The following is a 23,928-nucleotide window of genomic DNA, read 5'->3' as shown; positions in this document are numbered from 1 at the left end:
TTGAATGCTAGGAGAAAAGCCCAATTCATTATATTGAATGTGGAGAAAAGCCCAGTTCATTATATTGAATGAGGAGAAAAGCCCAATTCATTATATTGAATGAGGAGAAAAGCCCAATTCATTATGTTGAATGACAGGAGAAAAACCCAGTTCATTATGTTGAATGACAGGAGAAAAGCCCAGTTCATTATATTGAATGAGGAGAAAAGCCCAATTCATTATATTGAATGACAGCAGAAAAGCCTAATTCATTATATTGAATGACAGGAGAAAAGCCCAGTTCATTATATTGAATGAGGAGAAAAGCCCAATTCATTATATTGAATGACAGGAGAAAAGCCCAATTTATTATATTGAATGAGGAGAAAAGCCCAATTCATTATATTGAATGAGGAGAAAAGCCCAGTTCATTATATTGAATGAGGAGAAAAGCCCAATTCATTATTTTGAATGAGGAGAAAAGCCCAATTCATTATGTTGAATGACAGGTGAAAAGCCCAGTTCATTATATTGAATGAGGAGAAAAGCCCAATTCATTATATTGAATGAGGAGAAAATCCCAATTCATTATATTGAATGAGGAGAAAAGCCCAATTCATTATATTGAATGACAGGAGAAAAACCCCAATTCATTATGTTGAATGAGGAGAAAAGCCCACTTCATTATATTGAATGACAGGAGAAAAGCCCAATTCATTATATTGAATGACAGGAGAAAAGCCCAATTCATTATATTGAATGACAGGAGAAAAGCCCAATTCATTATGTTGAATGACAGCAGAAAAGCCCAATTCATTATGTTGAATGAGGAAAAAAGCCCAATTCATTATATTGAATTACAGGAGAAAAGCCCAATTCATTATATTGAATGAGGAGAAAAGCCCAGTTCATTATATTGAATGAGGAGAAAAGCCCAATTCATTATTTTGAATGAGGAGAAAAGCCCAATTCATTATGTTGAATGACAGGTGAAAAGCCCAGTTCATTATATTGAATGAGGAGAAAAGCCCAATTCATTATATTGAATGAGGAGAAAATCCCAATTCATTATATTGAATGAGGAGAAAAGCCCAATTCATTATATTGAATGACAGGAGAAAAACCCCAATTCATTATGTTGAATGAGGAGAAAAGCCCACTTCATTATATTGAATGACAGGAGAAAAGCCCAATTCATTATATTGAATGACAGGAGAAAAGCCCAATTCATTATATTGAATGACAGGAGAAAAGCCCAATTCATTATGTTGAATGACAGCAGAAAAGCCCAATTCATTATGTTGAATGAGGAAAAAAGCCCAATTCATTATATTGAATTACAGGAGAAAAGCCCAATTCATTATATTGAATGAGGAGAAAAGCCCAATTCATTATATTGAATGAGGAGAAAATCCCAATTCATTATGTTGAATGACAGCAGAAAAGCCCAATGCATTATATTGAATGACAGGAGAAAAGCCCAATTCATTATATTGAATGAGGAGAAAAGCCCAATTCATTATATCGAATGACAGGAGAAAGGCCCAATTCATTATGTTGAATGACAGGAGAAAAGCCCAATTCATTATGTTGAATGAGGAGAAAAGCCCAGTTCATTATTTTGAATGAGGAGAAAAGCCCAGTTCATAATATTGAATGAGGAGAAAAGTCCAATTAATTTTATTGAATGAGGAGAAAAGCCCAATTCATTATGTTGAATGAGGAGAAAAGCCCAATTCGTTATATTGAATGAGGAGAAAAGCCCGATTCATTATATTGAATGACAGGAGGAAAGCCCAATTCATTATATTGAATGAGGAGAAAAGCCCAATTCATTATATTGAATGAGGAGAAAAGCCTAATTCGTTATGTTGACTTTTTGGATGCGATGGTCACAGTTATCTCACAGTCAACATATGCAGTAGGCAGTTGCATGGTGTGTGTGTGTGTGTGTGTGTGTGTGTGTGTGTGTGTGTGTGTGTGTGTGTGTGTGTGTGTGTGTGTGTGTGTGTGTGTGTGTGTGTGTGTGTGTGTGTGTGTGTGTGTGTGTGTGTGTGTGTGTAACATGTGTGTCTCTGTCGTGTCTAGCAGTACCAGGACAGTAACATGCAGAACGTGGTTCATGACCTCACCAGTTATCTGGAACAGCGGCTGGACCCTGGAGGAGACAACAAGCTCCTTTTCTATGACTTGTGCACCATCATCAAAACAGGTGGGTCACACACACATTGCACACACATGACACACACACACACACACACATATAACACACACATTCATAACACACACATAACACACACACACACACACACACACACACACACACACACACACACACACACACACACACACACACACACACACACACACAGACACACACAGACACACACACACACTCACACACACACACACACACACACACATTGACACACACACACACACACACACACACACACACACACAGACACAGACACTTAATCACAACGGATAGGTAAACCCCTCTTTGTAGCCAGCATTTGCCTGGTTAATCTGGCTTGATAGATCTCTGCTTCACCATGTCTCACAGTTTAGCCTGGTCCCAGATGTGTTTGTCGTCTTGCCAACTTCAATGGTCAATTTTTGGTCACGTTTGGCATGACAACAACCTTAGGAGTTGACTATACAGCACAAACAGATCTGAGACCAGGCTAGATGATACAGATATTAAACAGATCTGAGACCAGGCTATATGATACAGATATTAAACAGATCTGAGACCAGGCTATATGATACAGATATTAAACAGATCTGAGACCAGGCTATATGATACAGATCTGGGACCAGGCTATATGATGCAGATATTAAACAGATCTGAGACCAGGCTATATGATACAGATATTTAACAGATCTGGGATCAGGCTAAACTGACACTAACTATACTGGGACCAGTGGTGTAACATGGTGCAGTGTCTCTGTCTGTGGCAGAGCTCTCTGTGTGTGTGTGTGTGTGTGTGTGTGTGTGTGTGTGTGTGTGTGTGTGTGTGTGTGTGTGTGTCTGTGTGTGTGTGTGTGTCTGTGTGTGTGTGTGGTGTAGAAGACATATCCCAAAGCTCTATATTGCCGCAGTGCCCTGATGTGGCAAGGGAGGATAGGATGTGACAGGCTGTGCACTGCTTTCCCTGCGCTCCACCCTGCCCCCCTCCCTGCGCTCCACCCTGCCCCCCATCCTGCCCCCCTCCCTGCGCTCCACACTGCCCCCAATCCTGCCCCCCTCCCAGCGCTCCTCCCTGCCCCCATCCTGCCCCCCTCCCAGCGCTCCTCCCTGCCCCCCATCCTGCCCCCCTCCCAGCGCTCCTACCTGCCCCCATCCTGCCCCCCTCCCAGCGCTCCTACCTGCCCCCCATCCTGCCCCCCTCCCAGCGCTCCTCCCTGCCCCCCATCCTGCCCCCCTCCCAGCGCTCCTCCCTGCCCCCATCCTGCCCCCCCTCCCAGCGCTCCTCCCTGCCCCCCCAGCTCCTGCCCCCCCTCCCAGCGCTCCTCCCTGCCCCCAGTCCTGCCCCCTCCCAGCGCTCCTCCCTGCCCCCATCCTGCCCCCCTCCCAGCGCTCCTCCCTGCCCCCATCCTGCCCCCCCCTCCCAGCGCTCCTCCCTGCCCCCATCCTGCCCCCCTCCCAGCGCTCCTCCCTGCCCCCTCCCAGCGCCTCCTCCATGCGCCCCTCCCAGCGCTCCTCCATGCCCCTCTCCCAGCGCTCCTCCATGCCCCCCCCAGCGCTCCTTCCTGCCCCCCCTCCCAGCGCTCCTCCCTGCCCCCCATCCTGCCCCCCCTCCCAGCGCTCCTCCCTGCCCCCATCCTGCCCCCCCTCCCAGCGCTCCTCCCTGCCCCCCATCCTGCCCCCCCTCCCAGCGCTCCTCCCTGCCCCCATCCTGCCCCCCTCCCAGCGCTCCTCCCTGCCCCCCATCCTGCCCCCCTCCCAGCGCTCCTCCCTGCCCCCCATCCTGCCCCCCTCCCAGCGCTCCTCCCTGCCCCCATCCTGCCCCCCTCCCAGCGCTCCTCCTTGCCCCCCCTCCCAGCGCTCCTCCTTGCCCCCCTCCCAGCGCTCCTCCATGCCCCTCTCCCAGCGCTCCTCCATGCCCCCCTCCCAGCGCTCCTTCCTGCCCCCCCTCCCAGCGCTCCTCCATGCCCCCCTCCCAGCGCTCCACCCTGCCCCCCCTCCCAGCGCTCCTCCCTGCCCCCCCAGCGCCTCCTGCCCCCCCTCCCAGCGCTCCTCCCTGCCCCCATCCTGCCCCCTCCCAGCGCTCCTCCCTGCCCCCAGCGCTCCTGCCCCCCTCCCAGCGCTCCTCCCTGCCCCCCCATCCTGCCCCCCTCCCAGCGCTCCTCCCTGCCCCCATCCTGCCCCCCTCCCAGCGCTCCTCCCTGCCCCCATCCTGCCCCCCCTCCCAGCGCTCCTCCCTGCCCCCCTCCCAGCGCTCCTCCTTGCCCCCCTCCCAGCGCTCCACCATGCCCCTCTCCCAGCGCTCCTCCCTGCCCCCCTCCCAGCGCTCCATCCTGCCCCCCTCCCAGCGCTCCTCCCTGCCCCCCATCCTGCCCCCTCCCAGCGCTCCTCCCTGCCCCCCTCCTGCGTCCCCCCCTCCCAGCGCTCCTCCCTGCCCCCCATCCTGCCCCCCTCCCAGCGCTCCTCCCTGCCCCCATCCTGCCCCCCTCCCAGCGCTCCACCCTGCCCCCATCCTGCCCCCTCCCTGCGCTCCTCCCTGCCCCCCATCCTGCCCCCCTCCAGCGCTCCTCCCTGCCCCCATCCTGCCCCCCCTCCCAGCGCTCCTCCTGCCCCCATCCTGCCCCCCTCCCAGCGCTCCTCCCTGCCCCCACTCCTGCCCCCCCTCCCAGCGCTCCTCCCTGCCCCCATCCTGCCCCCCCTCCCAGCGCTCCTCCCTGCCCCCCATCCTGCCCCCCTCCCAGCGCTCCTCCCTGCCCCCCATCCTGCCCCCCTCCCAGCGCTCCTTCCTGCCCCCCCTCCCAGCGCTCCTCCATGCCCCCCTCCCAGCGCTCCTTCATGCCCCCCTCCCAGCGCTCCTCCATGCCCCCCTCCCAGCGCTCCCTGCTCCTGCCCCCCTCCCAGCGCTCCTCCCTGCCCCCCATCCTGCCCCCCCTCCCAGCGCTCCTCCCTGCCCCCCATCCTGCCCCCCCTCCCAGCGCTCCTCCCTGCCCCCCATCCTGCCCCCCTCCCAGCGCTCCTCCCTGCCCCCATCCTGCCCCCCCTCCCAGCGCTGCTCCCTGCCCCCCATCCTGCCCCCCTCCCAGCGCTCCTCCCTGCCCCCATCCTGCCCCCCTCCCAGCGCTCCTCCCTGCCCCCATCCCGCCCCCCCTCCCAGCGCTCCTCCTTGCCCCCCTCTCAGCGCTCCTCCTTGCCCCTCTCCCAGCGCTCCTCCATGCCCCCCTCCCAGCGCTCCTTCCTGCCCCCCCTCCCAGCGCTCCTCCATGCCCCCCTCCCAGCGCTCCACCCTGCCCCCCTCCCTGCGCTCCTTCCAGCCCCTCCTCCCAGCGCTCCTCCATGCCCCCCTCCCAGCGCTCCTTCCTGCCCCCCCTCCCAGCGCTCCTCCATGCCCCTCCTCCCAGCGCTCCACCCTGCCCCCCTCCCAGCGCTCCACCCTGTCCCCTCCCAGCGCTCCTCCCTGCCCCCTCCCTGCGCCTCCCTGCCTCGCTCCACCCTGCCCCCTCCCTGCGCTCCACCCTGCCCCTTCCCTGCGCTCCACCCTGCCCCCTCCCAGCGCTCCACCCTGCCCCCTCCCTGCGCCCTCCCGCCCCCTCCCAGCGCTCCACCCTGCCCCCTCCCTGCGCTCCTCCCTGCCCCCCTCCCTGCGCTCCACCCTGCCCCCCTCCCAGCGCTCCAGCCTGCCCCCTCCCTGCGCTCCACCCGGCCCCCCTCCCAGCACTCCACCCTGGCCCCCTTCCAGCGCTCCACCCTGCCCTCTCATCCGTGCGCTCCATCCTGCCCCCCGCCCAGCGCTCCACCCTGCCCAGCGCTCCGCCCTGCCCCCCGCCCAGCGCTCCACCCTGCCCCCGCCCTGCACTCCACCCTTCCCCCCGCCCCGCCCTGCGCGCCGTCCTTCCCTCTCATCCCTGCACTCCGTCCTACCCTCCACCCTGCCCTCCTTCCTGCGCTCCACCCTGCCCCTCCTCCTGCGCTCCACCCTGCCCCCTGCCCTGCCCTCCTCCCTGCTCTCCACCCTGCCCTCCTCCCTGCGCTCCACCCTGCCCCCCTCCCTGCGCTCCACCCTGCCCCTCCTCCCAGCGCTCCACCCTGCCCCCATCCTGCCCCCTCCCAGCGCTCCTCCCTGCCCCCATCCTGCCCCCCTCCCAGCGCTCCTCCCTGCCCCCCATCCTGCCCCCCCTCCCAGCGCTCCTCCCTGCCCCCCATCCTGCCCCCCTCCCAGCGCTCCTCCTTGCCCCCCTCTCAGCGCTCCTCCTTTCCCCCCTCCCAGCGCTCCTCCATGCCCCTCTCCCAGCGCTCCTCCATGCCCCACTCCCAGCGCTCCTTCCTGCCCCCCCTCCCAGCGCTCCTCCATGCCCCCCCTCCCAGCGCTCCACCCTGCCCCCCTCCCTGCGCTCCTTCCAGCCCCTCCTCCCAGCGCTCCTCCATGCCCCCCTCCCAGCGCTCCTTCCTGCCCCCCCTCCCAGCGCTCCTCCATGCCCCCCTCCCAGCGCTCCACCCTGCCCCCTCCCTGCGCTCCTTCAGCCCCTCCTCCCAGCGCTCCACCCTGCCCCCTCCCAGCGCTCCACCCTGCCCCCTCCCAGCGCTCCTCCCTGCCCCCTCCCTGCGCTCCACCCTGCCCCCCTCCCTGCGCTCCACCCTGCCCCTCTCCTGCGCTCCACCCTGCCCCCCTCCCTGCGCTCCTCCCTGCCCCCCCTCCCAGCGCTCCACCCTGCCCCCCTCCCAGCGCTCCACCCTGCCCCCCTCCCAGCGCTCCTCCCTGCCCCCCCTCCTGCGCTCCACCCTGCCCCCTCCCAGCGCTCCACCCTGCCCCCTCCCTGCGCTCCTCCCTGCCCCCCCTCCCCTGCGCTCCACCCGGCCCCCCTCCCAGCACTCCACCCTGGCCCCCCTCCCAGCGCTCCACCCTGCCCTCCTCCCTGCGCTCCACCCTGCCCCCTGCCCTGCCCTCCTCCCTGCTCTCCACCCTGCCCTCCTCCCTGCGCTCCACCCTGCCCCCCTCCCTGCGCTCCACCCTGCCCTCCTCCCAGCGCTCCACCCTGCCCCCATCCTGCCCCCCTCCCAGCGCTCCTCCTGCCCCCCCATCCTGCCCCCCTCCCAGCGCTCCTCCCTGCCCCCATCCTGCCCCCCTCCCAGCGCTCCTCCCTGCCCCCATCCTGCCCCCCTCCCAGTGCTCCTCCCTACCCCCATCCTGCCCCCCTCCCAGTGCTCCTCCCTGCCCCCCATCCTGCCCCCCCTCCCAGCGCTCCACTTTGCCCCCATCCTGCCCCCCTCCCAGCGCTGCTCCCTGCCCCCCATCCTGCCCCCCCTCCCAGCGCTCCTCCCTGCCCCCATCCTGCCCCCCCTCCCAGCGCTCCTCCCTGCCCCCCATCCCGCCCCCCCTCCCAGCGCTCCTCCTTGCCCCCTCTCAGCGCTCCTCCTTGCCCCCCTCCCAGCGCTCCTCCATGCCCCTCTCCCAGCGCTCCTCCATGCCCCACTCCCAGCGCTCCTTCCTGCCCCCCCCTCCCAGCGCTCCTCCATGCCCCCCTCCCAGCGCTCCACCCTGCCCCCCTCCCTGCGCTCCTTCCAGCCCCTCCTCCCAGCGCTCCTCCATGCCCCCCTCCCAGCGCTCCTTCCTGCCCCCCCCTCCCAGCGCTCCTCCATGCCCCCCTCCCAGCGCTCCACCCTGCCCCCCTCCCTGCGCTCCTTCCAGCCCCTCCTCCCAGCGCTCCACCCTGCCCCCCTCCCAGCGCTCCACCCTGCCCCTCCCAGCGCTCCTCCCTGCCCCCTCCCTGCGCTCCACCCTGCCCCCCCTCCTGCGCTCCACCCTGCCCCCTCCCTGCGCTCCACCCTGCCCCCCCTCCCTGCGCTCCTCCCTGCCCCCCCTCCCAGCGCTCCACCCTGCCCCCCTCCCAGCGCTCCACCCTGCCCCCTCCCAGCGCTCCTCCCTGCCCCCCCTCCCTGCGCTCCACCCTGCCCCCCTCCCAGCGCTCCACCCTGCCCCCTCCCTGCGCTCCTCCCTGCCCCCCTCCCTGCGCTCCACCCGGCCCCCCCTCCCAGCACTCCACCCTGGCCCCCCTCCCAGCGCTCCACCCTGCCCTCTCAACCGTGCGCTCCAACCTGCCCCCCCGCCCAGCGCTCCACCCTGCCCCCCGCCCAGCGCTCCACCCTGCCCCCGCCCTGCACTCCACCCTTCCCCCGCCCCGCCCTGCGCTCCGTCCTTCCCTCTCATCCCTGCACTCCGTCCTACCCTCCACCCTGCCCTCCTTCCTGCGCTCCACCCTGCCCTCCTCCCTGCGCTCCACCCTGCCCCCCTGCCCTGCCCTCCTCCCTGCTCTCCACCCTGCCCTCCTCCCTGCGCTCCACCCTGCCCTCCTCCCTGCGCTCCACCCTGCCCTCCTCCCTGCGCTCCACCCTGCCCCCCGCCCTGCGCTCCACCCTGCCCCCTGCCCTGCGCTCCACCCTGCCCCCTGCCCTGCGCTCCACCCTGCCCCCTGCCCCGCGCTCCACCCTGCCCCCTGCCCTACCCTCCTCCCTGCGCTCCACCCTGCCCTCCTTCCTGCGCTCCACCCTGCCCCCTGCCCCGCGCTCCACCCTGCCCCCTGCCCTGCGCTCCACCCTGCCCCCTGCCCTGCGCCTCCACCCTGCCCCCTGCCCTACCCTCCTCCCTGCGCTCCACCCTGCCCTCCTTCCTGCGCTCCACCCTGCCCTCCTCCCTGCGCTCCACCCTGCCCCCCTGCCCTGCGCTCCTCCCTGCGCTCCACCCTGCCCTCCTCCCTGCGCTCCACCCTGCCCTCCTCCCTGCGCTCCACCCTGCCCCCTGCCCTGCGCTCCACCCTGCCCCCTGCCCTGCGCTCCACCCTGCCCCCTGCCCTGCGCTCCACCCTGTCCCCTGCCCCGCGCTCCACCCTGCCCTGCGCTCCGTCCTGCGCTCCGCCACGTAACACACAGCACGTACTGTTCACCACACCATCTGTATAACTACAGATTGTAACTGTCACACATCTCTTGTCTTTGAACAGCCACCAAAGCAGACGGATTTGCACTTTACCACTTGGGAGAATGCAACAATGTAAGTGAACCACTTACTGTCTAGTCAGATCAACTACTCTGAGCTCCACTGATCTAGTCAAGTGAGTGATGAGTGTTAAAGCCACAATCCTTAGTTAATGAGGCATTAACAGTGTATATCCTCAAGAATAAATGTCTGTAAATCATTAATTAAAATAACAGTGAATATTGCAGATTGCACCTTTTTAGTGGGTCTCAGTTTGTGTAACTGAATCTGGTCTACAGAGTGATTAGTGTGTACTTACCATAACTGGGATAGGTGGTCGTCTCACCTAGCTATTTTAACATGAATGTACTACTGTACGTAACTGGGATAGGTGGTCGTCTCACCTAGCTATTTTAACCTCTCTAGGGTAGGTGGCACCAAATCATCCCACCTACGTAACAGCCAGTGTAATCCCGTGGCGCGTTATTCAAAAACCTCAAAAATGCAAAAACTTCAATTTTTCAAACATATGACTATTTTACACCATTTTAAAGACAAGACTCTCGTTAATCTAACCACACTGTCCGATTTCAAAAAGGCTTTACAACGAAAACAAAACATTAGATTATGTCAGCAGAGTACCCAGCCAGAAATAATCAGACACCCATTTTTCAAGCTAGCATATAATGTCACATAAACCCAAACCACAGCTAAATGCAGCACTAACCTTTGATGATCTTCATCAGATGACAACCCTAGGACATTATGTTATACAATACATGCATGTTTTGTTCAATCAAGTTCATATTTATATCAAAAACCAGCTTTTTACATTAGCATGTGACTAGCATGTGACTAGCATTCCCACCGAACACTGCCGGTGAATTTACTAAATTACTCACGATAAACGTTCACAAAAAGCATAACATTTATTTTAAGAATTATAGATACAGAACTCCTCTATGCACTCGATATGTCCGATTTTAAAATAGCTTTTCGGTGAAAGCACATTTTGCAATATTCTCAGTAGATAGCCCGGCATCACAGGGCTAGCTATTTAGACACCCAGCAAGATTAGCACTCACCAAAGTCAGCTTTACTATAAGAAAAATGTTATTACCTTTGGTGTTCTTCGTCAGAATGCACTCCCAGGACTTCTACTTCAATAACAAATGTTGGTTTGGTTCAAAATAATCCATAGTTATATCCAAACAGCGGCGTTTTGTTCGTGCGTTCAAGACACTATCCGAAAGGGTAAATAAGGGTGACGAGCATGGCGCAATTCGTGATAAAAAAATTCTAAATATTCCATTACCGTACTTCGAAGCATGTCAACCGCTGTTTAAAATCAATTTTTATGCCATTTTTCTCGTAAAAAAGCGATAATATTCCGACCGGGAATCTGCGTTTAGGTAAACAGACGAAAGAAAATAAAGCATTCGGTCGACTCGGGCACGCGCCTAAGCCCATAGTACTCTGATCGGCCACTTGCCAAAAGCGATAATGTGTTTCAGCCAGAGCCTGCCTCGATATCGTTCAGCTTTTTCCCAGGCTCTGAGAGCCTATGGGAGCCGTAGGAAGTGTCACGTTAGAGCAAAGATCCTCAGTCTTCAATAAAAAGAGCCAAGATGAAACACAACTTATCAGACAGGCCACTTCCTGCATGGAATCTTCTCAGGTTTTGGCCTGCCATTTGAGTTCTGTTATACTCACAGACACCATTCAAACAGTTTTAGAAACTTTAGGGTGTTTTCTATCCAAAGCCAATAATTATATGCATATTCTAGTTACTGGGCAGGAGTAGTAACCAGATTAAATCGGGTACGTTTTTTATCCGGCCATGTCAATACTGCCCCCTAGCCCTAACAGGTTAACATGAATGTACTACTGTACGTAACTGGGATAGGTGGTCGTCTCACCTAGCTATTTTAACAGGAATGTACTACTGTACGTAACTGGGATAGGTGGTCGTCTCACCTAGCTATTTTAACAGGAATGTACTACTGTACGTAACTGGGATAGGTGGTCGTCTCACCTAGCTATTTTAACATGAATGTACTACTTTACGTGGCTCTGGGTAACATTGTCTGCTACATGACTAACGTGATGTAGGGTATAGCAAGTGACTGATTGAGTGTATCCGTGTTCCTCTCTGGTCCTTCCTGATTGACTGTATCCATGTTCATCTCTCTCTGGTCCTTCCTGATTGACTGTATCCGTGTTCATCTCTCTCTGGTCCTTCCTGATTGACTGTATCCGTGTTCCTCTCTGGTCCTTCCTGATTGAGTGTATCCGTGTTCCTCTCTGGTCCTTCCTGATTGAGTGTATCCGTGTTCATCTCTCTCTGATCCTTCCTCAGAGCTTGTGTTTGTTTAAACCGGCGGGGGCTAAGGACGGTCCTCCCACCCTCATCCCAGCTGGTCCCATCACGTTTGGGACCACCATCGCCGCTCATGTCGCCACAACACGCAAAATACTGCTAGTAGAGGACATCACAGGGGTGAGATTCAGCATACTATAAATACACCTAACCCTTTCCCTAACTCAAAACACTAACCCTAACCCAAAACACTAACCCTAACCCAAAACACTAACCCTAACCCAACAACCCTAATCCTTACCCTAACCCAAAACACTAACCCTAACCCAACAACCCTAATCCTTACCCTAACCCAAAACACTAACCCTAACCCAAAACACTAACCCTAACCCAACAACCCTAATCCTTACCTTAACCCAAAACACTAACCCTAACCTAAAACACTAACCCTAACCCAAAACACTAACCCTAACCCAACAACCCTAATCCTTACCCTAACCCAAAACACTAACCCTAACCCAAAACACTAACCCTAACCAAAAACACTAACCCTAACCCAACAACCCTAATCCTTACCCTAACCCAAAATTCTAACCCTAACACAACAACCCTAACTCTAACCCAAAACAATAACCCTTACCCTAAACACTAACCCTTAACCTTAACCCAAAACACTAACCCTAACTCTAACCCATAACACTAACCCTTACCCTAAACACTAAGCCTAACCCAAAACACTAACCCCTAACCTAACCTAAAAACACTAACCCTTATCCTAACCCCAAAACACAAACCCAAAACACTAACCGAAAACCCTAACCCTAACAAAAACACTAACCCTAACCTAAAAAACTAACCCTTACCCTAACCCTAACGAAAAACACTAACCCAAAATCCATAATCCTTACCCTAACCCAAAACCGTAATCCTTACCCTAACCCAAAACACTAACCCTTACCCTAACCCCAAAAAACGAACCCTTACCCTAACCCTAACCAAAAACCCTAACACTAACCCAAAACACTAACCCTAACTCTAACCCAAAACAATAACCCTTACCCTAACCCAAAACACTAACCCAAACCTAAAAACACTAACCCTTAACCTAACCCCTAAACACTAACTCTTACCCTAACCCAAAATACTAACTCTAACCCAAAACACTAACCCTTACCCAAACATGAAAACACTAAACCTTATCCTAACCCAAAACACTAACCCTTATCCTAACCCAAAACACTAACCCTGACCCAAAACACTAACCTTTACCCTAACCCAAAACACTAACCCTTATTCTAACCCAAAACACTAAACCAAAACACTAACCCTTACCTTAACCCAAAACACTAACCCTTATCCTAACCCAAAACACTAACCCTTATCCTAACCCAAAACACTAAACCAAAACACTAACCCTAACTCTAACCCAAAACACTAACCCTTACCCTAACCCAAAACACTAACCCTAACCTAAAAACACTAACCCTTAACCTAACCCCTAAACACTAACTCTTACCCTAAACCAAAATACTAACTCTAACCCAAAACAATAACCATTACCCAAACCTGAAAACACTAATCTGTATCCTAACCCAAAACACTAACCCAAATCACTAACCCAAAACCCTAACCCAAACTAAAAACACTAACCCTAACCCAAAAACCCTAACTCTTATCCTAGCCCAAAACCGTAACCCTTATCCTAACCCAAAACATTAACCCTTAACCTAACCCAAAACACTAACCTTTACCCTAACCCAAAACACTAACCCTTACCCTAAGCCAAAACACTAACCCCTAACCTAAAACACTAACCCCTAACCTAACGTAAAAACACTAACCCTTATCCTAACCCCAAAACACTAACCCTTACCCTAACCCAAAATACTAACTCTTACCCAAACATGAAAACACTAAACCTTATCCTAACCCAAAACACTAACCCTTATCCTAACCCAAAACACTAACCCAAAACACTAACTCTGACCCAAAACACTAACCCTTACCTAACCCAAAACACTAACCCTTATCCTAACCCAAAACACTAAACCAAAACACTAACTCTTACCTTAACCCAAAACACTAACCCTTACCCTAACCCAAAACTCTAACCCTTACCCTAACCCAAAACACTAACCCTTATCCTAACCCAAAACACTAAACCAAAACACTAACCCAAAACACTAAACCAAAACACTAACCATTACCCTTACCCTAACCCAAAACACTAACCCTTACCCTAACCCAAAACACTAGCCCTTACCCTAACCCAAAACACTAACCCTTATCCTAACCCAAAACACTAACCCTAACCCTAATGCATAATGCATAATTAATCAAACTTCCCAAAGTATTTGGTTCAGATTGTATATGTTTTATTTCAAATGCTTTGTGCTGTGCTGCACGACACAGGGATTCAGACTCAGGGATACAGACACAGGAATTCAGACTCAGGGATTCAGACACAGGGATTCGTGTTCACATTGTCCTGTGCCTTCTCATCCTCACCACCCTTAACACGTGCCACCTAACCTCTGACCTCTAATCTAACCTCTCTCTCTTTCTCTCTCTCTCGTTCCGTCTCTTTCTTTCTCTCTGTCTCGTCCTCTCTCTCGCTCTCTCTCTCTCTCTCTCTCTCTCTCCCTCGCTTGTCCTCTCTCTCTCTTCCTTTCCTCTCCTTTCTCTCTCTTCCTCGCCTCTCTCTCGCTCTTCCTCTTCTCGCTCTCTCTCCAGGATGAGCGTTTCCCTGAAGGCACAGGGCAGGACTCAGACTCAGGGATTCATGTTTACTCTGTCCTGTGCCTACCCATCCTCACGGCCATCGGTGACCTCATAGCTATCCTGGAGCTGCATCGGCACAGGGGCCACGAGCCCTTCAATATCAGCAACCAGGAGGTACACACGCACACAAGCACGCACCCACGCACAGACACACACACAAACAGCCTTAGAGGTGATTTGACTGTCTACATCTAGCTAACCTATGGAGCAGACGTAAAATAAACACATGAAACCAGATCCTGTCGGGGGAGGTTCTCTTCTGCAGTGTTCGACCAATCCAGTAAATGTGGAGGAGTTAAGATGGAGTGTTACTTTGATATTGTCCAAAAGCTGAGGTTTTGTCACATGCTCTCTTTCCATTTCCCCTGAAAACCACAACATCCAGTTGTTGGGGACTCAGCAGAGGCTAAGAGCTAGGCAATGACTTCCTGTTATAGCTCCATTAGTTTATAAGAGCTAGGCAATGACTTCCTGTTTTTGCTCCATTAGTTCATAAGGGCTAGACAATGACTTCCTGTTATAGCTCCATTAGTTCATAAGGGCTAGACAATGACTTCCTGTTATAGCTCCATTAGTTTATAAGGGCTAGGCAAGGACTTCCTGTTATAGCTCCATTAGTTCATAAGGGCTAGACAATGACTTCCTGTTATAGCTCCATTAGTTTATAAGAGCTAGGCAAGGACTTCCTGTTATAGCTCCATTCGTTCATACGGGCTAGACAATGACTTCCTGTTATAGCTCCATTAGTTCATAAGGGCTAGACAATGGTTTCCTGTTATAGCTCCATTAGTTCATAAGGGCTAGACAATGACTTCCTGTTATAGCTCCATTAGTTCGTAAGGACTAGACAATGACTTCCTGTTATAGCTCCATTAGTTCGTAAGGACTAGACAATGACTTCCTGTTATAGCTCCATTAGTTCGTAAGGACTAGACAATGACTTCCTGTTATAGCTCCATTAGTTCGTAAGGACTAGACAATGACTTCCTGTTATAGCTCCATTAGTTTGTAAGGACTAGACAATGACTTCCTGTTATAGCTCCATTAGTTTATAAGGACTAGACAGTGACTTCCTGTTATAGCTCCATTAGTTCGTAAGGACTAGACAGTGACTTCCTGTTATAACTCCATTAGTTTATAAGGACTAGACAATGACTTCCTGTTATAACTCCATTAGTTCGTAAGGAGAGCAGCGGCCAGTGAGTCCTTGACGACCAGACCAAGGTTTTGCAACTCTGCTATTAGCTCCTAATGAGCCCATCAGAGGACAGATAGACACGTTTAGGTGACAGGCACTGAGGGGTTAATTATATGACTACCCAGCGGGAAAAGATGTTCGCAATAGCGTTGTAAGAACGTCACCATAATTGTGTTGTAATGACGTCTTTTCAACCCGTTTTGCCTACTGGGATATTATGTACCAGTCATTATTGGAGAGGGCATTAGGTTGGATAAACACACATGATGAGGACACACATGGGAATGTGAAATTGGAATACCAGGAATACTGCTTATGGTGGATCTTACTCATATCCATATGATAGTTCAGTTTATATGTCTATTAATAAATATCCCTACTGTCAAATATAAATACATATAGGCTACATTTTTTTTAAATTATAATAATTTTTTAGCTTCTGTTATTTTAAAGGCCATTTTGGGACTGTTATTTTTTTTGTTGTATATTTGTATTTATTCTTAATGCAAAATGTTTGTGATGCAAAAAAATAAAAATTTTATCTGCCCAGGAAATACAGAAGAAAACTAGCCAGCTGGCTAAATATGGCACATTTACAGAAATGTTCATTTATGTGCGTTGTTCCTGTGAAATAAATATATAAATAATAACAATGTTCTTAAAGGTTGCAACGGCGAATTTAGCATGGGCATCTGTAGCTATTCACCAAGTACAGGTGAGCATTGGATTATTTGACATATATATACTTTTTTTCATTCATAAGAAATGTTTCCTGTATGTGATGTGTCAGGTGTATTTGGTTACAAAAGCTCGATAACACACTTCTGATGCATGCTTGATAAGGAGCAGGGTGGTGTCTGGTAATTGGGACAGGGTGGTGTCTGGTCATTGGGACAGGGTGGTGTCTGGTCATTGGGACAGGGTGGTGTCTGGTCATTGGGACAGGGTGGTGTCTGGTCATTGGGACAGGGTGGTGTCTGGTCATTGGGACAGGGTGGTGTCTGGTCATTGGGACAGGGTGGTGTCTGTGGTCATTGGGACAGGGTGGTGTCTGTGGTCATTGGGACAGGTTGGTGTCTGTGGTCATTGGGACAGGTTGGTGTCTGTGGTCATTGGGACAGGTTGGTGTCTGGTCATTGGGACAGGGTGGTGTCTGGTCATTGGGACAGGGTGGTGTCTGTGGTCATTGGGACAGGTTGGTGTCTGTGGTCATTGGGACAGGGTGGTGTCTGGTCATTGGGACAGGGTGGTGTCTGGTCATTGGGACAGGGTGGTGTCTGGTCATTGGGACAGGGTGGTGCCTGTGGTCATTGGGACAGGGTGGTGTCTGGTAATTGGGACAGGTTGGTGTCTGGTCATTGGGACAGGGTGGTGTCTGGTCATTGGGACAGATTGGTGTCTGGTAATTGGGACATGTTGGTGTCTGGTCATTGGGACAGGGTGGTGTCTGGTCATTGGGACATGTTGGTGTCTGGTCATTGGGACAGGGTGGTGTCTGGTAATTGGGACAGGTTGGTGTCTGGTCATTGGGACAGGGTTGTGTCTGTGGTCATTGGGACAGGGTTGTGTCTGGTCATTGGGACAGGGTGGTGTCTGGTCATTGGGACAGGGTAATGTCTGTGGTCATTGGGACAGGGTGGTGTCTGGTAATTGGGACAGGTTGGTGTCTGGTCATTGGGACAGGGTGGTGTCTGGTCATTGGGACAGATTGGTGTCTGGTAATTGGGACATGTTGGTGTCTGGTCATTGGGACAGGGTGGTGTCTGGTCATTGGGACATGTTGGTGTCTGGTCATTGGGACAGGGTGGTGTCTGGTAATTGGGACAGGTTGGTGTCTGGTCATTGGGACAGGGTTGTGTCTGTGGTCATTGGGACAGGGTTGTGTCTGGTCATTGGGACAGGGTGGTGTCTGGTCATTGGGACAGGGTAATGTCTGTGGTCATTGGGACAGGGTAATGTCTGTGGTCATTGGGACAGGGTTGTGCCTGTGGTCATTGGGACAGCGTGGTGTCTGGTCATTGGGACAGGGTTGTGTCTGCTGTGAACATACAGTAATAGCCTGGAGTATTTGGCCAGTAACTGAAAGGTTGCTGGTTCGAATACCCCAGCTGAAAAGGTGACAAATCTGTTGATGTGCCCTTGAGCAAGGCACTTATCCCTAAGTACTACTATGGCTGACCCTGTAAAACAACACATTACACTGCACCTATCATACTACTATGGCTGACCCTGTAAAACAACACATTACACTGCACCTATCATACTACTATGGCTGATCCTGTAAAACAACACCTATCATACTACTATGGCTGACCCTGTAAAACAACACATTACACTGCACCTATCATACTACTATGGCTGATCCTGTAAAACAACACCTATCATACTACTATGGCTGACCCTGTAAAACAACACCTATCATACTACTATGGCTGACCCTGTAAAACAACACATTACACTGCACCTATCATACTACTATGGCTGACCCTGTAAAACAACACCTATCATACTACTATGGCTGACCCTGTAAAACAACACATTACACTGCACCTATCATACTACTATGGCTGATCCTGTAAAACAACACATTACACTGCACCTATCATACTACTATGGCTGACCCTGTAAAACAACACCTATTATACTACTATGGCTGACCCTGTAAAACAACACATTACACTGCACCTATCATACTACTATGGCTGACCCTGTAAAACAACACCTATCATACTACTATGGCTGACCCTGTAAAACAACACCTATTATACTACTATGGCTGACCCTGTAAAACAACACATTACACTGCACCTATCATACTACTATGGCTGACCCTGTAAAACAACACATTACACTGCACCTATCATACTACTATGGCTGATCCTGTAAAACAACACCTATTATACTACTATGGCTGACCCTGTAAAACAACACATATCATACTACTATGGCTGATCCTGTAAAACAACACCTATTATACTACTATGGCTGACCCTGTAAAACAACACCTATCATACTACTATGGCTGACCCTGTAAAACAACACCTATTATACTACTATGGCTGACCCTGTAAAACAACACATTACACTGCACCTATCATACTACTATGGCTGACCCTGTAAAACAACACCTATTATACTACTATGGCTGACCCTGTAAAACAACACCTATCATACTACTATGACTGACCCTGTAAAACAACACCTATCATACTACTATGACTGACCCTGTACAACAACACCTATTATACTACTATGGCTGACCCTGTAAAACAACACCTATCATACTACTATGGCTGACCCTGTAAAACAACACCTATCATACTACTATGGCTGACCCTGTAAAACAACACCTATCATACTACTATGGCTGACCCTGTAAAACAACACCTATCATACTACTATGGCTGACCCTGTAAAACAACACCTATCATACTACTATGGCTGACCCTGTAAAACAACACCTATCATACTACTATGGCTGACCCTGTAAAACAACACCTATCATACTACTACTATGGCTGACCCTGTAAAACAACACCTATCATACTACTATGGCTGACCCTGTAAAACAACACCTATCATACTACTATGGCTGACCCTGTAAAACAACACCTATCATACTACTATGGCTGACCCTGTAAAACAACACCTATCATACTACTATGGCTGACCCTGTAAAACAACACCTATCATACTACTATGGCTGACCCTGTAAAACAACACCTATCATACTACTATGGCTGACCCTGTAAAACAACACCTATCATACTACTATGGCTGACCCTGTAAAACAACACATTACACTGCATCTATCCAGTGTACATGTATATGGCAATAAAACATATATTTTTTAAATATATTTTAGGGTATTTAATATTTTTTATATATATATTTTGGGGTATTTAAATACGTAATTGGCTCTAAAAACACTCATTGTACACTTTCATACGTGTGTTTGTTCTGGTTGTGTCCCCTGATGGTGTTTATGTGAACTGAACTCTACTGTGACTAGGCCACCAGTTAGCCTCAGTCTAATCAACCCTACAGCCTTTAACACATTGGCCCTCCCAGGGGACGTCGTTATGGCCTGTTCAGCATTGTTGTTTGTATCTACATGAACCGTTGCTACTGAGAGCTATAGTACATAGCACAACGTCTCACACGCAGTGTCCCAATGCATCCTGGATCACAGTGTCCCAATGCATCCTGGATCGTAGTGTCCCAATTCATCCTGGATCACAGTGTCCCAATGCATCCTGGATCGTAGTGTCCCAATGCATCCTGGATCGCAGTGTCCCAATGCATCCTGGATCGCGGTGTCCCAATGCATCCTGGATCGCAGTGACCCAATGCATCCTGGATCACAGTGTCCCAATGCATCCTGGATCGTAGTGTCCCAATTCATCCTGGATCACAGTGTCCCAATGCATCCTGGATCGTAGTGTCCCAATGCATCCTGGATCACAGTGTCCCAATGCATCCTGGATCGTAGTGTCCCAATGCATCCTGGATCGCAGTGTCCCAATGCATCCTGGATCGCGGTGTCCCAATGCATCCTGGATCGCAGTGTCCCAATGCATCCTGGATCACAGTGTCCCAATGCATCCTGGATCGCAGTGTCCCAATGCATCCTGGATCGTAGTGTCCCAATGCATCCTGGATCGTAGTGTCCCAATGCATCCTGGATCACAGTGTCCCAATACATCCTGGATCGTAGTGTCCCAATGCATCCTGGATCGCAGTGTCCCAATGTATCCTGGATCACAGTGTCCCAATGCATCCTGGATCGTAGTGTCCCAATGCATCCTGGATCACAGTGTCCCAATGCATCCTGGATCGCAGTGTCCCAATGCATCCTGGATCACAGTGTCCCAATGCATCCTGGATCGTAGTGTCCCAATGCATCCTGGATCGTAGTGTCCCAATGCATCCTGGATCACAGTGTCCCAATGCATCCTGGATCGTAGTGTCCCAATGCATCCTGGATCACAGTGTCCCAATGCATCCTGGATCACAGTGTCCCAATGCATCCTGGATCACAGTGTCCCAATGCATCCTGGATCACAGTGTCCCAATGCATCCTGGATCGTAGTGTCCCAATGCATCCTGGATCACAGTGTCCCAATGCATCCCTGGATCGTAGTGTCCCAATAGATCCTGGATCACAGTGTCCCAGTGCATCTCACGTCTGTCCACAGGAACACCATTGTGTTACATCAGATATCAAGACAGTTGTCTGCACTGACATTAAACAATGGAGTCTCTGTCCACAGACAGAAATATGAGAGGCCCACTGTCTTTCTTTCTTTCTCTCCCCCTTCTTCCTGTCTCTCTCGCTCTGTCTCGCTCTCTGTAATCCTGCTATTGACACATAAACAAAAGTGCTAATTAACTGTTAGCGTAAGATCGTTGACGTTAGTTTGAAAGCTGAATATCTGACGTGTTGTTTTTGTATCGCCAGGTGTGCAGAGGCCTAGCCAAACAGACCGAACTCAATGACTTCCTGCTAGATGTGTCAAAGTAAGTCTGTCTCAATGACTTCCTACCAGATGTTTCAAAGACACAATATTACATCATAAAGTGAATGGATACAATCCAGTCATCTCCACCAGTGTTTTTCCCTAGCACTACTCACCTGGTTCGCACTAATCAAAGATTGGATAATGAGTTGATTAATGGAATCGTGTGTTTCATACTCGGGGCAAATACCAAAATATACATCCCTTTAGTTCCCCAGGACCAGGATGAAGAAACTCTGCTCTTTAACCCATTATCATTCTCTCTCTTTCTCCAACAGAACGTACTTTGACAACATTGTGGCAATAGATTCTCTACTTGAACATATAATGGTATGTTTCTATTTTGTGTGTCTATTTAGTTATTTAGTTTATTTTGTGTCTGTTTTTATTTGTAGAGCTGCATGCTATTTCATAGAAGGGACTTCAACTTCCAACAATTTCTGGCCCAAGTCCATCATGGTTGCCTAGAATGTGTGTGAGGTCAGGAGAGGTGTGTTGTGTTGTGGTGACATTGGTCGGGTTCCCGCCCAACTAGATGCACAGGCGTTTCATTGCATCAACCAATGGTTGCGTGACACGTCCTCGACTGTGCAGTCGGGCATCAGATTGCGTTATTAAATATTTTCTGTTTTTAAACAACTAATTGACCAAAGTCAGTTCAATTATTTGAATGTGTACCATATGTCTTTCTTCTTTTTTTTGTGAGCTCAAAGCGCACATTGCACTACAGTTTCTCTAGAGATTAATCAGATCAAGCCCAAACTGTGCAATGTAGTAGGGAGTTGTAGTTTCCAACTGGTCAATATTCTACATCGTTTAAATCAGAAAACATGGTAATTGACTACAATGACCATAATCCATTGCGCGCCTAGTTGTCAGGTTAGTGTGGGGAAGACACAGAGAGAGAGAAAAGAGACGTGCGATCAGGAGGGACAGAGATTAGTGAGGTATCTCTACCTGGAAATACATCATCTAAATGATTGATAGATGGTACTCAGCAGTCATAAAATAATACCTTTTTACTTTGAAGAACAAATAAAATAGTGATTTTTGTCAGACAGCAGTTCTATAGAGATGAGATGACTTGGAATGAAATAATAAAGACATCAAATAAAACACATGGAATATACACTACAACTGGAATATAGACTACAACTGGAATATACACAGCAACTGGAATATACACAACAACTGGAATATTTTATTAAAGTAATGTGAATAAATGATGGTTAATAAGTGATGAGCAGTAATGGACAGTCACTACCATCATGGGGACTTTTATTCATTGTTTTATTCTGTGTTGTTACAGCATTCAACCCACAGAATACAAAGTGCATATAATGTAAATAAAATATCAAAACCAAAATCGAAAACTGTGATTTATTGTTTTATAATCTAAACAAAACCAAACCGAATTCAAAAAGCACAAATCGCTCAGCACTACCTGATATGTTAAAATCCTATCCAGGCGTTGTGAGATCCGGCGTGCGTCTACAATGTAGTCAGGCAGGAAATGGACCATAGCCTCTTGTATATTGTATTGTCGCGAGCCACTGGTGTCATCACAGCTAATATAGTGTGTGGTAATACTGAGCCATTTCCTGTTCTGTTTTGTTTTGTTTTGCCTGACTCTTATGTAACTTTAACTTGCATAGTCTTACTAACGTGTACAGTATAAAAGGTTATTCTGTATTGGTTTATGATTAAAACTAACCGCGACGTGAATCCTAACTTCCACTTTAAAGACTAAGTAAAATGTTAATTTTCTCATGCATTAATATTAATGGAAATAGAAGTTATAATTCGCCCCTGTGTCTGTGTATGTCTTTCTGTGTACCGTATGTCTTTCTGTGTCTGTGTATGTCTTTCTGTGTACCGTATGTCTTTCTGTGTACCGTATGTCTTTCTGTGTACCGTATGTCTTTCTGTGTACCGTATGTCTTTCTGTGTACCGTATGTCTTTCTGTGTCTGTGTATGTCTTTCTGTGTACCATATGTCTTTCTGTGTCTGTGTATGTCTTTCTGTGTACCGTATGTCTTTCTGTGTACCGTATGTCTTTCTGTGTACCGTATGTCTTTCTGTGTCTGTGTATGTCTTTCTGTGTACCGTATGTCTTTCTGTGTACCGTATGTCTTTCTGTGTATCGTATGTTTTTCTGTGTCTGTGTATCGTATGATTTTCTGTGTTCCGTATCTTTTTCTGTGTACCGTATGTCTTTCTGTGTACCGTATGTTTTTCTGTGTACCGTATGTCTTTCTGTGTACTATGTTTATCGTGGTGTTGTGTTTCAGATATATGCAAAAAACCTGGTGAATGCGGATAGATGTGCACTGTTCCAGGTGGACCACAATAACAAAGAACTGTACTCAGACCTGTTTGACATCGGGGAGGAGAACGAGGGCAAACCTGTCTTCAGGAAAACCAAAGAGATTAGGTAAGGGTCATGATCGATACTTTTACTGCTCTATTGTTGCATGACTGAGCTCTATGGTTGTGTTGAATTGACTTGTGATCATGTGAACGATTCTCTGGCAGGTTATGTTGAATTGACTTGTGATCAAGTGAACGATTCTCTGACAGGTTATGTTGAATTGACTTGTGATCATCTGAACGATTCTCTGACGGTTTATGTTGAATTGACTTGTGATCATCTGAACGACTCTGGCGGGTTGTGTTGAATTGACTTGTGATCATCTGAATGATTCTCGGACGTGTTATGTTGAATTGACTAGTGATCATGTGAACGATTCACTGGTGGGTTGTGTTGAATTGACTAGTGATCATGTGAACGATTCTCTGACGGCTTATGTTGAATTGACTAGTGATCATGTGAACGATTCTCTGACGGGTTGTGTTGAATTGACTTGTGATCATGTGAACGATTCTCTGACGCTTATGTTGAATTGACTTGTGATCATGTGAATGATTCTCTGACGGGTTATGTTGAATTGACTAGTGATCATGTGAACGAT

The 23,928-nt window shown here is 50.4% G+C and overlaps 1 protein-coding gene across 7 annotated transcripts in view; it reads left to right on the top strand.

Annotated features, from left to right (window-relative positions):
* pde10a (phosphodiesterase 10A) overlaps positions 1–23,928 on the top strand; it is a 158,252-nt gene that overhangs the window by 106,846 nt on the left and 27,478 nt on the right. For 4 of the 7 annotated variants that reach the window (XM_045702326.1, XM_045702324.1, XM_045702322.1 and 1 more), the window contains 8 exons: positions 2,068–2,191; positions 9,163–9,212; positions 11,497–11,637; positions 14,191–14,352; positions 16,101–16,151; positions 20,898–20,956; positions 21,234–21,285; positions 23,248–23,390. In XM_045702326.1, coding sequence (XP_045558282.1) covers positions 2,068–2,191; positions 9,163–9,212; positions 11,497–11,637; positions 14,191–14,352; positions 16,101–16,151; positions 20,898–20,956; positions 21,234–21,285; positions 23,248–23,390 — 782 coding nt within the window. The remainder of the gene's footprint in view (positions 1–2,067; positions 2,192–9,162; positions 9,213–11,496; positions 11,638–14,190; positions 14,353–16,100; positions 16,152–20,897; positions 20,957–21,233; positions 21,286–23,247; positions 23,391–23,928) is intronic. The other 3 variants (XM_045702323.1, XM_045702327.1, XM_045702325.1) reach the window with 2 other exon arrangements.

This window comes from Salmo salar, chromosome ssa19, assembly GCF_905237065.1.
Source record: "Salmo salar chromosome ssa19, Ssal_v3.1, whole genome shotgun sequence".
NCBI classification, from domain to species: domain Eukaryota; kingdom Metazoa; phylum Chordata; class Actinopteri; order Salmoniformes; family Salmonidae; genus Salmo; species Salmo salar.
Note: the sequence above shows the minus strand (reverse complement) of the source record. Positions and strands in the feature narration are given on the sequence as shown.